General features: G+C 60.9%; 3 protein-coding genes across 13 annotated transcripts in view; 2 read left to right on the top strand and 1 right to left on the bottom strand.

Moving 5' to 3' along the window:
* AGAP3 (ArfGAP with GTPase domain, ankyrin repeat and PH domain 3) overlaps positions 1-4527 on the bottom strand; it is a 56893-nt gene extending 52366 nt beyond the window's left edge. For 4 of the 5 annotated variants that reach the window (XM_014828908.3, XM_070516238.1, XM_014828909.3 and 1 more), the window contains exon 1: positions 4056-4527. In XM_014828908.3, the coding sequence (XP_014684394.3) occupies positions 4056-4389 (334 nt within the window). In that variant the 5' untranslated portion in view covers positions 4390-4527. The remainder of the gene's footprint in view (positions 1-4055) is intronic. The other variant, XM_044765746.2, reaches the window with a different exon arrangement.
* Positions 4528-7168: 2641 nt separating this feature from the next.
* On the top strand, positions 7169-9885 carry TMUB1 (transmembrane and ubiquitin like domain containing 1). Its single transcript, XM_014828920.3, has 3 exons — positions 7169-7492; positions 8367-8785; positions 9070-9885. Exons 2-3 carry the CDS (start codon positions 8397-8399, stop codon positions 9419-9421), a joined length of 741 nt encoding a protein of 246 aa, XP_014684406.1. The 5' UTR covers positions 7169-7492; positions 8367-8396; the 3' UTR covers positions 9422-9885.
* A 212-nt stretch (positions 9886-10097) lies between these two features.
* Positions 10098-14451, top strand: FASTK (Fas activated serine/threonine kinase). 7 transcript variants are annotated; one of them, XM_014828914.3, is made up of 10 exons: positions 10098-10339; positions 11128-11550; positions 12047-12226; positions 12351-12490; positions 12979-13192; positions 13277-13436; positions 13651-13742; positions 13825-13960; positions 14040-14154; positions 14241-14451. In XM_014828914.3, the coding sequence occupies exons 1-10, from the start codon at positions 10258-10260 to the stop codon at positions 14346-14348; spliced, it is 1650 nt and encodes a 549-aa protein (XP_014684400.1). In that variant the 5' UTR covers positions 10098-10257; the 3' UTR covers positions 14349-14451. The 7 variants fall into 7 exon arrangements, with proteins under 7 accessions (XP_014684400.1, XP_014684399.1, XP_070372420.1 ...); XM_014828913.3 differs by having other exon boundaries at positions 10111-10339; positions 13803-13960; XM_070516313.1 differs by having other exon boundaries at positions 10174-10588.
* Positions 14452-14496: the final 45 nt, after the last annotated feature.

The raw sequence follows: 14496 nt of genomic DNA, 5'->3' as shown, positions 1-14496 counted from the left end.
CTGGAACAAATGCAGCTTTCCCTGGCCACCAGCACCCACATGAATATCCTCTTTTTCAGAATTCCTAGAGCTCCTTTGTGCAAAGTCCTAAATAAGTAACCAGCCCCCCACCAGATACTCATTCCCTAAACCAGCTCATTACCAGAATGGCCCAGGAAAGTTACAAATGCAGATCTCTGGGTCCCCATCCCAAACCTGCCGAATCCAACCCCTTGGAGGGAGCCTCAGAAATGGGTACTTCACAAGCCCCACAGGGGAGTGTTATGGCCAGGCTGGGGGATGCCCACCCCAAGGAACAGGCAGAAGGGCAAATTAGCCCAAGAGAGAGCTTCCTGTCTGCAACACAGGGCTGTTGCCAGGATCTAGTGACAGGACACACGGAAAACACGGGACAAACGCTAAAGCCCAGGCACGCCTGCAAGGAAGAGTGTGGCTGCTGGACGGCAACCTCCGCCTGCTCCCTCAGCCCCCACCCAACACATCCGGGCAGTGCCCCCTGCTCTCTCTAGCTGAGACCTGGACCAGATGGGAAAATGTGCACCTCTCTGCCTCAGTCCCTTTCGGATGTTACCAGGCCCCAGCCCAGGGAGGTGGGCGAGGATGAGGGTGAGAACAAGCCGGCCAAGCCCTAGAATGCTTGAAGGCATGTCACTGTTTAAAAAAAAAAACCCTGGGGGCAAACAAAGGGGACAGGAACAAGTCACTCAGGTGACAAAGCCTGGTTCCCACGGAGGGCAGTAGCACACGGCAGGCACGCCTGTGGCTGAGGTCCACTTGCAGGCCCTCCCTGCATGCTGCGGAGCCCACCCGCTGGCCCTCCCTTGGTAGACCTGCCCAGGGGCACATCTACTCAGGGACAAGCCAGTCTTTCCAGGGTCCCTCCTGGGACCCCAAGGGCTGCTTCTCCCAACAACTCACACCGGTTCCCGCTCACTTGGCCCAGCGTCCCTGGGGTCCAGGTGCCCAGACTGCCTCCCATCTGGACTGAGGCCTGGTTCCCTGCAGCCCTATTTCTAGGACGCAGCCAGGAGACCCAAGCAAGTCCCAGGAGCTCGTTTTCCTGCAGGCTCCTGCCTGAGGCCTCACAAGAGCCTTGGCTGTGTCACTGTGGATCCCTCCCTTCTCTGAGCCTCAGTTTCCCTATCAAGGAGATGAGAGCGGCTCAGAGGTTCTGCACGTGGTGGTGAGCCTTCCATCCCTCCGTGCCAGCTCTGGTTATATTTCTTGCATTCCTTAAGACCACATGGCGGACAGGTTTTTTCTCTCCTTGGTCTTTGGTGGGAAAGGAACTTTTCAAAACCATCTGCCTCGCCTCAAATCCTGTCCTGAAACACAGGAAAGCCGAACGTTCCTCTGCTTCCTCCTGCCCTGGCCACAGGGTCAGAGGTGACTGAGGGAACCAAGGAGAGGACAGGAGGGCGAGGTGCCACTGGGCTTCCTCAGTCCCAAACAGATCCTGACTGAGTCTCACAGATCACCTTCAGAGCTGGGACAAATAAACCCTTCACCGAAGTATTACCAGAGTGAGTGGAGGCTTACTGTACATGAGGAAAATGTCATCCCTTCCCTCCAAGACACTCATCCCCAGTAAACACAGACCGGCCTCCCAGGCGACCAATGTGTTTATGTAACAGCCAGGACCCAGGTCTGCTGGGCCCTGGCAGGGGGGACTCAGGCAGGCTCTGAGCAGACTCAGAAGGAGCAGGGAAACGCCCAAAGAAGCTGCTCCCCTCCCTCCACTGAGAAAGAAGGTGGGGACGCAGCTTTGCAGGACAGCAGCAATATGGTTTGGCAGATGGGGAAAGGAAGGATATAGGGCAGAAATTGGAGAAGGAGTTTTCTGGGTTTTTTTCTTTTTTTTGATGCCTGCGTACAGCAGAAGAGCTGGGAAAGCAGACAGAAGTGGGAAAGCAGGGGTGAGGTGGGTAATAGAGATGGGTTCCAGGAGAGAGGCTGGAAAAAAAAAGGAAGAAGGAGGAAAGAGGGGGGAAGGCTTGCCAAAAGGGAGCAGGGAAGCCGGGATGGGGAGAACTGAGAACGGATGTGTGAGGAGCAGCTGCGCCTGGTGACAATGAGACATCGGGTCCCCGGATTCGACGGGTGATACCAAGCTTCCAGGCTAAGCAGACGGAACATGGGGTACTTCCAAACCGCAATGGGGAAGTTGGTCACGGGGGAGGGCTCTAAGGGGGGAAATTCTGCCTGTGGTGTTGAATCTAAGACGGCGTGAAAACCCAAGTGCGTCCCAGGAATCATGACCTTCACATCACAGAAGATGACCAGCCAGAGGCCTCCTGAGCTGCCGGGGTTGCTGATAAGGAAGCTGGAGCTAGAGGTGGAAGCCGGCTGGTTCCTGCCTCTCCCTGCTCCAGGAAGGACTCTGTGGCAGATGTCTTCCCTCATCTCTTCTGTAGCCATCTCCCCAAGTCTCTTCACCTTCCAAAAGGGGCGGGGTGGGGTGATCTTGGAGCTGATAGGGCACTTCTCTGACTTCCTCCAAAGGACAGTGCAGCTGCAGGGAATGGCGGCTCCCCGCCCCACCCCCTTTGGATCTAGGAGGAAAAATTGGTCATCTCCTCTCTTTGGGGCCCTGGGCTCACACAAATGCCATTTTCTGGTCCCTAACCACAACGGTGATTCAGGCCATTTACTCAGATCCATGATAATGAGTTTTTTCTGTCACCTAATTAGTTCACAGTGAACTCAGCCTTGAGAGGAAAGAGAGGAGAGAGGGCTGAGGAGAGGACAGAAGTCAGGCTGGAAGGATACAACAGATAGGCAGGACCCCAGCACTGAGGGGTCCTCTACTCCCCAAACACGGAATGTTCCTTTCCCCAGTCATGGGGACCTCTGAAAGCAGAAAGGGGGTGTTCAGGTGAAGGAGCCCCCAGGGTCCCACACAAGGAGATGAAGATGGGAGTGGGGCCCTAACTGCGAGGCCCACATAGCAGCAGGCCCCTGCTCACAACTCCATGTCATCAGCAAAAGGCCTGCACTCTCCCTGCATTTTCTCTAAGGCCAAACCCACCACCTGCTGGTGGGCGTCCCCCTTCCCATGGAACCGGAGGAAGCAGATGGCCCAGGGCGAGGCCCATCTGCCCCACAGTGCTCAAAGGTCACTATGCCACTGGGGTGCCTGCGGGTGCTGCAGGTCCCCACTACGCGAGGGGTCGTGGGACATCTGCCAGCAGCACGCACTCACTTCCTCTGCCCCTCGACAGCAGAAGCCCAGTGCCCCAGAGTCCGGAGAAAGGAGCGCTGGGCAGCGCAGTGGCCCGGGACTCCAGTCCCCAAAGCCTGGCGCCGTGTCCCTGGAGGTCGGTCAGCCCCCAGCAGCCCCGCGCCCGCCTCCTGAGCGGCTCCCTGGAGAGCAGCGACGGATGCCCGGAGCCCGTGGGACCCGGCAAAGGCGCCAATGGCCCGGCCGGTGCCTCCCACGCTGTCGCGGTGCCCGAGCCCGCGCCAGGCCCGGCCCGCGCCCGCCCGGCCGCGGCAGCGTGGGGGGTGTGCGTCGGGAGAGGGCGCCGCGGCGAATGCCACCCTCCCGGGCCCGCGGGCTCTGGGCCCGGGAAGGCTGCCATCCACTAACGGGAGGCTCCGATCCCTCGCCCCGCCGCAGGGCAAGGCAGGAGCAGCAGCTGAAACGCCTCTCCGGCAGCCGCCCCACGTCCCGGCCCGCCAAGGCCCTCCGCTGCACCCACCCACCCCGACCATGCCTGACCAGATCTGGCCCCAGACCCCCAGCAACTCTGCGGCTCCGAGCGCACTCGTTCCCGAAGCGACACCACCCTCGCGCCCTGGAGCATAGGAGCAGAAAACGTGTCCCTTGGCACGGGACCGGTCCCCAGCCCCAAAGTGTCCCCGAACGAGATATGGCGAAGCCTGGACGCTGGCTCTGCAGCGCCGACGATAGCACACCGCGTGGCCCGGACCTCAGGCGCGCAAGGACCCCCGACTGGGAAAGCGTGGCCAGGCCAGGCCGGGCCCGCAGAGTCTCCGGGCGTCGCCGGAGAGACCACCGCGCCCTGGCTCCCGCAGACCCCGGTTCCGCTCACCCTCGATGGAGATGACGTGCTCCCGGATCTGGTTCTGCAGCGCCAAGTCCTCGATGCGCTCGATCAGGTCGTAGATGGCGTAGATATTGGGATGCACGGACTCGAAGCGCTGGATCTCGGCCCGGATGGCCGCGGAGTTGGAGAGCGCGAACTGCTGGGGGGGCCCGCCGGCCAGCTGCTGCGAGGGGCCGCCGCCACCCCCGGCCCCCGGCCCCGCGCCGCCGAACTGCCCGCCGCCCCCCGCGCCGCCGCCGCCGCCGCCGCCGCCGCCCCCAGGCGCCGCCAGGCTCGGCTGCTGCTGCGGGCTCTGCCCCCCGCCCGCCTGGAAGTTCATGGCTCCGGAGCCGCGGGGCCCGAGGCGGGCCCGACCGGGGCCCGAGGCGGCGCTGCGGCGGCGGCGGCGGCGGGCGGGCGCGCGGGGCTGGCGGGGCCGGGACTACGGAGCCGGCGGCGCGGGGCTAGCGCATGGGGCCGGGGGCCGGGGGCCGAGGCCGGTAGGCGACGCCGCGCACGCTGTGGCCGCCGTTGCCGGGCGCTTCCCGGCGCCGCGATCCCGCTGCCTCGGAGCAGCTTCCAGCGGCAACAACAACGGGACCGGGAGCGCGCGGCCCGGGCCCTCCCCCCGCGTCATGCGCACGCACCGCCGCCCCCGCCGGCTCCAGCACACACAGCCCGAGCCCCCCTCCCCGCCGCCCCCGCCCCTCCTGCGCGCTGGCCCCAGCGCCCCCGCCCCTCGCTTGCTCGCTGGCTCTGCAGCCTCCACCCCCGAGCCGCGCGCTCCAGCCTTAGTGCCCCGGCCCCTCCCACCTAGCCTTGGCCCTTCCGCCTGCTCTCCAGCCCCAACCCACACCCGCCACCAGGGCCACCCGCTCAGAGGGGACGGCTGCCCTGGCCTCCTCCTGGCCCCTTCCTGGCCCCGGCTGTCGCTTTCGCCGCCCTGCGCTGGTCTGGGTGGAGTGTCCGATCTCTGGGCAGTGCCCGAACAGTGCCCTACGCCTGAGGGTGCTGATGAACGTGGCTGATTGGCCAAGGAGGGCCGCCAGCCCAGGCCCAGCTGCGCCTCGATTACAAGGTCCTGCCTTCAGTGCAGGACAGGCTCCCCTGTCCCCGGCCCCAAGGTCATCCCTAGAGACTACCCCGCCCCCCCCCCCCCACCGGGGTTCTCCCTCTAGCCCTCCCCTGGACTCTCCACAGCAGGCTGCAGCACGGAGACTGGAAATCTGGGTTCCCAGCTTCTATTTCCAGTTCTCCCTGAGAGAGTCATCCGTGAGGCCCTTGGAAATGACACTGAACAACTACGTACCCACTCTTAATTTCCTGCCTCTTCTAAAAGACCCCTCTGCCAGACTGGGGAGGATCCGCTGACCACTGATGGACCCACTGGTATATAGAGGAAGAAGAGAGAGGAATCAAATATGCCTTCTTCCCCCACTCACCCCATTCAAGACAGTCACCAGAGCCCACATGACTCTTAATTGTGCTCTCTCCCTTGTCCATCCTATGTTCCTGTCTGCTCATTCTGGGGCCAGGGAGCTCCCTTCAATGTCCCAGTTCCTCTGCATCCCCATCGCTAAAGCTGTCTGCAGTTCTGCTAGCCAACCCTCCCCCAACCTTTCCTAAAACCCCTAAGAGATGGACTGAGCAGGGTGCTGACCCAACCAATCAGTCTGCCATGGCTGCACCCGGACGTTTTCTGGCACAGTTGACACATATCCTTTTTACACTCACTTACACTTCCCAGGCCGAGCTGGATCTTTTCCCAGCATAAAGTTGCTCCCCATTCACCTGCCCACACAACTTTGCCCCAGTACCAACCCAGTCACCATTCCTAAGTTTCTTGTACCTTCCAAAGAACCAGATGCAAGCTAATCAATAGCAGGGGCCTCCCCAGCTCCTGAGAGATATGGGTTCTATCTACCTGTTTGAACTTAAGGATATCTTCTGCCCTCTCTGGGCTTCATCTGCAAAATATAGTGGTTGAGCAGAACACCTAGCTCTGATGTTCTGTAATTCTAAAAGCAATATCTAATAATTCTTTTAGATGCTTAATTAGAATCGACAGCAAGAAGTTGCACCAGGTACCTCTCAGGAGAGATGCTGAGGGTAAAGGGTTCCTCAAATGTGTTGCCCCAGCAGCCAGCACACATTTATTTTAGCACTGGTGGGCTGTCTACACGTCTGTCTCCTCTGTTAGTATATGAGCCACATAAGGGCAGGGACAAAGTCTGATTCACCGTTTTATTCCCAGCATCTTGCACTGGGCCTGACATATGCATTTAATAAATGTTTCTAGAATAAATGAATGAATAGAAGGGAAGGAACTAGAGACAAGTTGGTTCTGTACATTATAAATCTAAACTGACTTTCCCAAGGCTGCACTTGGAGTACTTGCTCCCACAAGCAGGCATGTGCTATGGGAAGACTAGGGTACATGACTTTTAATCAAGACTGACCTATAAAATCCAGGATGTGAGATCTCTGTGCCTCCAGGAGCCCAGAGGAAGGGGGGAAATCCACAGAAATCAGCTGGCCCAGGCCAGGCTGAGCCTCAACATCCTCTACACAGTGACAGGCTAAGGACCCAATTTCTGAGCCCAGGTTTGGGTGGAGGGAGTGTTCTAAAACTAGGTGAGCAAATATCTACTGAGTGGCAGATTCCTTACATAGTTTTCACACTTATTTAATAAACCACTTAATTTCTTCCATATAATTGCCTTATGAGGTGTATCTTAGAAATGAAATTTAGGGGTCAAAGAGATTCAACAACGCACCCAAGGTCATATAGTTGCTAAGGACATGATGAGGGATCAGCATTTGTTCCAGGTTCCAAAGTCCATGCTTCTTAACAGTCTTGCAGGGGCAAAGTGGAGGAGGGGACCAGGGAAACAGGTCAGCCCAAGCCACGGTAGCCAGCCCTGGAGACTGGTATCCTCAGGCAGCCTGGTGGGGCAGCCCGTGGGTACTGGGTTCTGGGCTGGAGTCAATTTGGGGGTCCCAACGTGCCTGCTTGCGTCCACTCGGACATAAGAGTATGCCACGGTAGAGGATACCTGAGCTCCCTAGAGCCTGCCTCTCGAAACACGGGTGCTCTGACGTACTCCGGCTGACGTTGGTTTCTGGAGTGACAGATGCCCTGGCTGCCCGCGGGAGAGGAGGCGGATCCTGTTACCGGCCAAACCTCTGCTTGCTAGCACAACCCCCAAACCCGCCCCCGCCGGCCCCCCAGATGCTTGAGGCAACCAGACCACCAAGCCCCTCATGTGGTTCTCCAGGCACGAGCGGGGAGACGGCGCACCGCGCCGGACTACAAGTCCCACAATGCTCCGGGCGGTCGCGTCGGCGACGGTGAAGGAGGGGTGCCTTCAGGTGTCTGCGACCTCGACGCCTGCCGCCCGGAAGTGCCCGAGGGTCCGCTATGGAGCTGGCGGAGCCGGGCGGTGAGTCTCCGCGCCGTGACCGCGCCCACCCGCTCCCCGTGGCCCCCGCTCGCCCCGCCCCGGGATCGCCCGTGCCTTCCCGCGGCTTTGCAGGGAGGGAAGATGGGTGGGGTGATGGAGGAGTTGGGGGTGGGGAGGGCGAAGTCTCGGATTCCCGGGCAGGATCTGGGGTCTGGCAGCTGCCTGGGTTTGGAGAGGCTTCCAGGAGAAGCGCGGAGTCGGGCCGCCGCGGGTTGGGGCTTGAGTGGACCAGGAAGGGCCGAGTTGTGTTGGGTGTAGCAGCCCTTGGAGGCTCCAGACTGCCAAAGGGCAGAGTTTGACTTTTGGTGTCGGCAAGCCTTGGGAAGCAATCCCGTGCCACGGTTGGGATTTGGGTACATGGTAACAGGGCAGGGATGAGGGGTAGGGCGTGTGTGTGTGTGTGTGTGGCATAGAGGCCCTTTTTCTTTCCCCTTGGAGAAACTTTAGCAACAGAATAGATAAGCATTGGGGTAAACTTTGGGATGAAGTAGATGGAAGAAGAGGTAAGCTTTGGGGTGAAGTTTGGTGGGGGTTGAATTTAGGGAAGAGGTTACTTAAAAGGTCGAGGCCCTTACCTTGGCATATGGTTTGGGTGATTTGGGGAGCTGGTTAAAGACCAAGAACTCGGTTACAAGTTAAGACTTGAGATGTGGTGATGGGAAAGGGCACATGAGGCAAGTTTGGGGTGACTGGGAGTTAGGGCAGTCTGTGCTCCCGCGTAGGGCTTGGGTAAGGGGGCAGAGGAATGAGGGCTTTGGGAGAGTTGTGGCGGGATGGGGTCAGGAGCCTGTTGAAGATGAGAGGGCTTTTGGCCAGTGAGCCACCCCCTCATGGGTTCTTTGTGCCTCTCCAGCTCGGTAGCGCAGCAGGCAAGGCAGGTGCCATGGCCCTGATTGAAGGGGTGGGTGATGAGGTGACCATCCTTTTCGCGGTGCTTGCCTGCCTTCTGGTGCTGGCTCTCGCCTGGGTCTCAACACACACCGCCGAGGGCACCAACTCACTGCCCCAGACGTCAGGGACCCCAACACCAGCACAGCCCAGTGAAGCTATGGCAGTCACCGACAGCATCAGAGGGGAGGCCCCAGGAACCGAGACCCCCAGCTTGAGACACAGAGGTCAGGCTGCACAGCCAGAGCCTGGCACACAGCTCCCAGCAACGCCGCCACCCCCGGACTCCCCCCAGGAGCCCCTAGTTCTACGGCTGAAATTCCTCAACGATTCAGAGCAGGTGGCCAGAGTCTGGCCTCATGACACCATTGGCTCCCTGAAAAGGTAAGCTGGGATGAGGACAGGAACAAAATGCTAGAATGGGGTAGAAGTGATCACAGTGGAAGGGCCAGTGGAAATATCTGAGACTTCCTCCTCATTTTATAGATGAGGGAACAGAAGTCCCCAAATGCACACTGTGTTGTTCCCCTGTAGCAGGAAGGACCCCCTTGGAGGCCACGACCTGGGTGGTGGGTAGATGGCAGAGAAGAGAGGAGGGAGTATTATTCTAGGCAAGGGACTAGGATTGCCTGAGGCCTGCTCTATTACCCAGGTCCCTCTCTCCTCAGGACCCAGTTTCCGGGCCGGGAGCAGCAGGTGCGACTCATCTACCAAGGGCAACTGCTAGGAGACGATACCCAGACTCTGGGCAGCCTTCACCTCCCTCCCAACTGCGTTCTCCATTGCCACGTGTCCACGCGGGTCGGTCCCCCACACCCTCCCTGCCCACCGGGGTCAGAGCCAGGCCCCTCCGGGCTGGAAATAGGCAGCCTGCTGCTGCCCCTGCTGCTTCTGCTTCTGCTGCTGCTCTGGTACTGCCAGATCCAGTACCGGCCCTTCTTTCCCCTGACCGCCACTCTGGGTCTGGCCGGCTTCACCCTGCTCCTCAGTCTCCTGGCCTTTGCCATGTACCGTCCGTAGTGCCTCCACGAGCTCTTGGCAGTGTCACTGGCCGCTCTGGACCTTGCTCCCCACGACACGGTGGGAGCTGCTGTCTGCCCAGGCCCGCCTCTCCGGCCTGCCTCTTCCCACTACCTTGGAGCCCAGCCGTGCGCCGCAGAGCCCTCCGGGGTTCGGCAGAGGCCCCTCCCTGTGACGTCCATGGCTCTGGGCCACCTCCCGGGCCTGCTGGCCCTCAGCCGCCACTGACAGTTGGCTCCTCTGGGTCAGGCAGCTGCTGTCGCTGCCTTGGTCCTGGGCAGAGCCGGGCCACGCCCCTGGGCCCGTCTTAGTGTTCTGCCTGAGCACCCAGCCACCTCTAGTCCCTAATAGCTCTTTGGGCTGGTTTAGGGACCCAAGGACCCTGGGGGACTGGTGAAGGGGAGCTGGGCGGGACAGAGGGGTTCTTTGGAACAGGCCCAGATTAAATAACTGTGAAGTTTTCACTCTCGGTGTGTGTCTGGGTGTGTGGGCCGGGCGGCGGGGGCGGGGATCCCTCAGCCAGTGGGAAAAAAGGAGCGAGCGGAGGGCAGTACGGGGCTTTCGGTCCTGCCCAACCTGCCCAGGCCAGCCGCCAGCTCCCCTCTCGCCTTTCCGCCCCAGCCTCAGCGCGCTGCCCTTTGGCCCCGCCCCTCCGGCCCCGGCTCCGCCCGGTGCCGCGCGCGCAGCTTCCCGGAAGCGGGAGGCGGGGCGCACGGCGCCCCGGCGCGCGGGGCCTGACGGGAGCCACGTCTGTGCTGGCGGAGGGCTGAGCGCGATTGGCGTCCGGGCGGCGATCCGGGGGCTGCCGGGAAGATGGCGGACTCGGTGGCCCGCTGATGAGGAGGCCGCGGGGGGAGCCCGGCTCCCGGGCCCCGAGGCCGACTGAGGGAGCGACCTGCGCGGGGCCTGGGGAGTCATGTAGGGGCGGCTCCTGCGGGACGGGCGCGGGAGGGCGGCGGGAGTTGGTGTTGGCGACCGTGACCACGGTCTCCTGACGTCCCCGGGCCGGGTGGGTGTGGGGACCCCTGACACTGCTGACTCCGCGCCGCTGCAAAGCTGCGCTCTCGGCCCCACGGGCGCCCTGTGAGGTGGGCCCCGCGTTCTCGTTTCACGGGCGAGGAGGCTTGGGCAGAGAGACGAAGCCACTTGTCCAAGGTCACGCAGCTGGTAAGTGGGAGCGCTCAGCATGGAACCCAGCCCCGTCCGACTGCGGAACCCGCGTGCCAGCCTCCGCGCCGCCGCCGCCTCCTGCGGGAGGGGGAGGTGGTCGGGAGGGCGGATGGACCGGGCGAGTTGGGCTCCAGGATGGGCGCGACCACTAACCCGATTCGTGACCTCGGGCTTAACTTAACCCCTTCGCCTCTCTGGGCCTTGGTTTCTCCACCTGTGAAATCGAGGTAATGCCAGCCCTGTCTGTCTCCTCACAGGCATGTGGGGAGGAAGAAGAGATAATGCATGTGGACTTGCTTTGTAAATGTCACTGCGCTGAGCACACTGAAGGACTGTAATTGCTGTTTCAAATGAGTGGAAGGAGGCAGGGCGGGCGGAGTGGGGCAGAGGACCAGAGCGGTCACAAGCAGGGATGAACACAAGTCTGGGTTGCTCTGACCGCAGGCCCTCTGAACAGGGAGTGTGGTGAGGAGTAGGTAGCAGGTCTTTCTCCCCTTTGGAGAAAACCTCACCTCCTTTTCTGGGCCACCCCTCAGGGTCTCCATCACCCAACTCCATGCTTCGAGTCCTGCTCTCTGCCCAGGCCTCCGCTGCTCGGCTGTCTGGCCTGCTGCTGCTCCCGCCAGTACAGCCCTGCTATCTGGGGCCCAGCAAGTGGGGGGACCGGCCTCCTGGAGGAGGCCCCCATGCAGGCCCTGTGCAGGGGCTGCAGCGGCTTCTGGAACAGGCGAGGAGCCCTGGGGAGCTGCTACGCTGGCTGGGCCAGAACCCCACCAAGGTGCGCCCCCACCACTACCCGGTGGCACTCCGTCGTCTGGGCCAGCTCTTGGGGTCTCGGCCACAGCCCCCTCCTGTGGAGCAGGCCACACTGCAGGACTTGAGTCAGCTCATCATCCGAAACTGCCCCTCCTTTGACATTCACACCATCCACGTGTGTCTGCACCTTGCAGTCTTACTTGGTGAGGAGGGGTCTGGGGGGTGGGTGTTAGTGGAAGAATAGAGAAAGATCAGTAGAGGACCTGAGATCGGTGTCAGAATTCACCTCTCAGGTTTTGCCAGGAATGGCACGTACCCTGGCACACTGGCTGCGGCTCCCCTGCATCCACAGCAGACACCAGGAGTCAAGCAGCATACGTCCAGCTTAACTAGAGTGCCACCCCAGATCCCTTCTAATCTAGTGCTCTAGGAAGCCACGACAATTTGTCACTGTTGGCACCAGATGAGAGCTCATATGTCATCTTTGTATAAGGCCTTCCCCACAGGCTGTTCTGATACCTCAAGTTCACATGGCATTTCACATTTCTCCAGTATTTCCACTGATACTAGAGCAAACCTTCCAGCCCAGAACACGGAGCTGAGGAAGGCTGGGAATTCACTAACTAAACCCCATGACTGGAGTGGAGTAGGGCAGCTTCCTGTTAGCAGGACTGCCTCCTCTGACCCTCTGGCTCTCAGGCTTCCCGTCAGATGGCCCTCTGGTGTGTGCCCTGGAGCAGGAGCGAAGGTTCCGCCTCCCTCCGAAGCCTCCTCCCCCTCTGCAACCTGTCCTTCGTGGTGGGCAAAGGTTGGAAGCTGCTTTGAGCTGCCCTCGTTTCCTGCGTTATCCACGGCAGCACCTCATCCGCAGCCTGGCAGGTGCTGGGGGAGCTAATGGCAGGTGGGGAGGGGCTGAGGAGACAGGTGGTGGTGTCTGGGCTAAGGTGGAATCTAATCTGGAACTCTGGCCTGAGGGTCCAGTTTGATGGGCTGTTCTTCGCAGAGGCCAGGCCAGAAGAACTGACTCCTCACGTGATGGTGCTCCTGGCCCAGCACCTGGCCCGGCACCGGTTGCGGGAGCCCCAGCTTCTGGAAGCCATTGCGCACTTCCTGGTGGTCCAGGAAGCCCAGCTCAACAGCAAGGTGGGATTACCTCCCACCCTCCCATGCTCCTCTCCTGGTCACCCTCAGCCACCCTGTCAGGCCCAGCCACTTGTCCGGCTTGACTGGCTGCTGCTTCCTGCAGCAGACAACCCAGCAAGGCTCTCTGCTGTCCCCCAGGGTTCCATCTTTGCGCACACCCTCCTTGGTTTGTCCAGCTCCCCAGCACGTATGCCTGGTTCTCTGGAGTTCTCCAGGCACCCTTAGTGCTGTTCTAGCTTCATTGATCCCACTCCTGAGTCTTTGGGCCAGACCCACAGCAGTGTCTCCTTTGCTTGTGTTGTGCTTAATCATGTAGGGCTCAAGACTGCTTATGCTGTTGAACTTCCAGTGTGTATGTTGGGTGGCAGGATTGTTTTCCCTTCACGGGCATGTAATAAGGTTGCAGGCCACGCCTCCCTGGGATTCAGCTTGTAAAGGATATTGGAGAACTGTTTCTTGCTGGGTGATGGGCTGCTCTTTCTCCACAGGTGGTACAGAAGTTGGTCCTGCCCTTTGGGCGGCTGAACTACTTGCCCCTGGAGCAGCAGTTTATGCCCTGCCTTGAGAGGATCCTGGCTCGAGAAGCAGGGCTGGCACCCCTGGCCACGGTCAACATCCTAATGTCCCTGTGCCAGCTGCGGTGCCTACCCTTCCGGGCCCTGCACTTTGTCTTTTCCCCGGGTTTCATCAACCACATCAGTGGTGCGCAGCCAGGAGGGCCGCTGGGAAGGGAAAAGCGGGGTGGGGGTCTGCAGCCCAGCGAGCTTCAGCCCCACTGTCCCTCAGGCACCCCTCATGCCCTGATTGTGCGGCGCTACCTCTCCCTGCTGGACACGGCTGTGGAGCTGGAGCTCCCAGGATACCGGGGGCCCCGCCTTCCCCGAAGGCAGCAAGTGCCCATCTTCCCCCAGCCGCTCATCACTGACCGTGCCCGCTGCAAGTACAGGTGGCTGGGGCAGCTTGGGGGAGGGGAGGGGATGGCCTGCCAGAAGCACAGAGTAGGAAAGCCAGGGGACAATGAATTGTCCACGCTGATGCACTGTCAGTGGTCACAAAGAAAAACTGGGCCTCAAGGCAGCGAAGGCATTTGCCTGGGGCTGCGCAGCAAGGCAGACTGAACTAGCAGGAGCCTCCTGATAGCCATGCTCCTTCCCCCTCAGTCACAAGGACATAGTTGCCGAGGGGCTGCGCCAGCTGCTGGGGGAAGAGAAATACCGCCAGGACCTGACCGTGCCTCCAGGTTACTGCACAGGTGAGCTCCATATGGGTGGGTGGCAGCCAGGGACAGGGAGCCTTGGCTAAAAGCCAGCAGCCTTTTCTCTTCCCCCCTCCAGACTTCCTGCTATGTGTCAGCAGCTCTGGTGCTGTGCTTCCCGTAAGGACCCAGGACCCCTTCCTACCATACCCTCCCAGGTCCTGTCTGCAGGGCCAGGCTGCCCCGCAGCCCACTACCCGCGACCCTGCCCAAAGGTAAGGGAAGAGGGTGGGAGAGCCTGCCCTGTTGCCTCCATGGACAGCGACCCTGAGCCCCAATCCACTCCCTCTCCAGGGTGGTGCTGATGCTGCGAGAACGCTGGCATTTCTGCCGGGACGGCAGAGTGCTGCTGGGTTCCCGAGCGCTGCGGGAGCGGCACCTGGGCCTGATGGGCTACCAGCTCCTGCCGGTGAGAGCCTCCCCCTTGTGACTCCTCATGCATCCTCACCCCAGCCCATAGGCCCTGTGGGTAACCTGGCACCCTCTCCCCTGCAGCTACCCTTCGAGGAACTGGAGTCACAGAGAGGCCTGCCCCAGCTCAAGAGCTACCTGAGACAGAAGCTCCAGGCCTTGGGCCTCCGCTGGGGGCCTGAAGGGGGGTGAGGGGGTACACACGGGTTCATGATGGCCCCCCTATGGGGGGTGGACGATTTGCACTTTGGCTCCCTCTGTTTTGGTTTCTCATTAAAGTCCCTTTCCCTCCCCATTGTGCATCTCGTTTCTGGGACAGGGAGTACACTGAGTCCCCTCA

This window comes from Equus asinus, chromosome 1 (assembly GCF_041296235.1).
Source record: "Equus asinus isolate D_3611 breed Donkey chromosome 1, EquAss-T2T_v2, whole genome shotgun sequence".
Taxonomy (NCBI): domain Eukaryota; kingdom Metazoa; phylum Chordata; class Mammalia; order Perissodactyla; family Equidae; genus Equus; species Equus asinus.
Note: the sequence above shows the minus strand (reverse complement) of the source record. Positions and strands in the feature narration are given on the sequence as shown.

Excerpts from the sequence above, each read along its gene's own strand:
- TMUB1 (XM_014828920.3), top strand. The coding sequence starts at position 8,397 with ATGGCCCTGATTGAAGGGGTGGGTGATGAGGTGACCATCCTTTTCGCG. Across the intron at positions 8,786-9,069 it reads ACCATTGGCTCCCTGAAAAG|GACCCAGTTTCCGGGCCGGG; the intron begins GTAAGCTGGGAT and ends CTCTCTCCTCAG.
- FASTK (XM_014828913.3), top strand. The coding sequence starts at position 10,258 with ATGAGGAGGCCGCGGGGGGAGCCCGGCTCCCGGGCCCCGAGGCCGACT. Across the intron at positions 12,491-12,978 it reads AAGCCCAGCTCAACAGCAAG|GTGGTACAGAAGTTGGTCCT; the intron begins GTGGGATTACCT and ends CTTTCTCCACAG. Across the intron at positions 13,743-13,802 it reads GCCTCCAGGTTACTGCACAG|CCTTTTCTCTTCCCCCCTCC; the intron begins GTGAGCTCCATA and ends AAAAGCCAGCAG.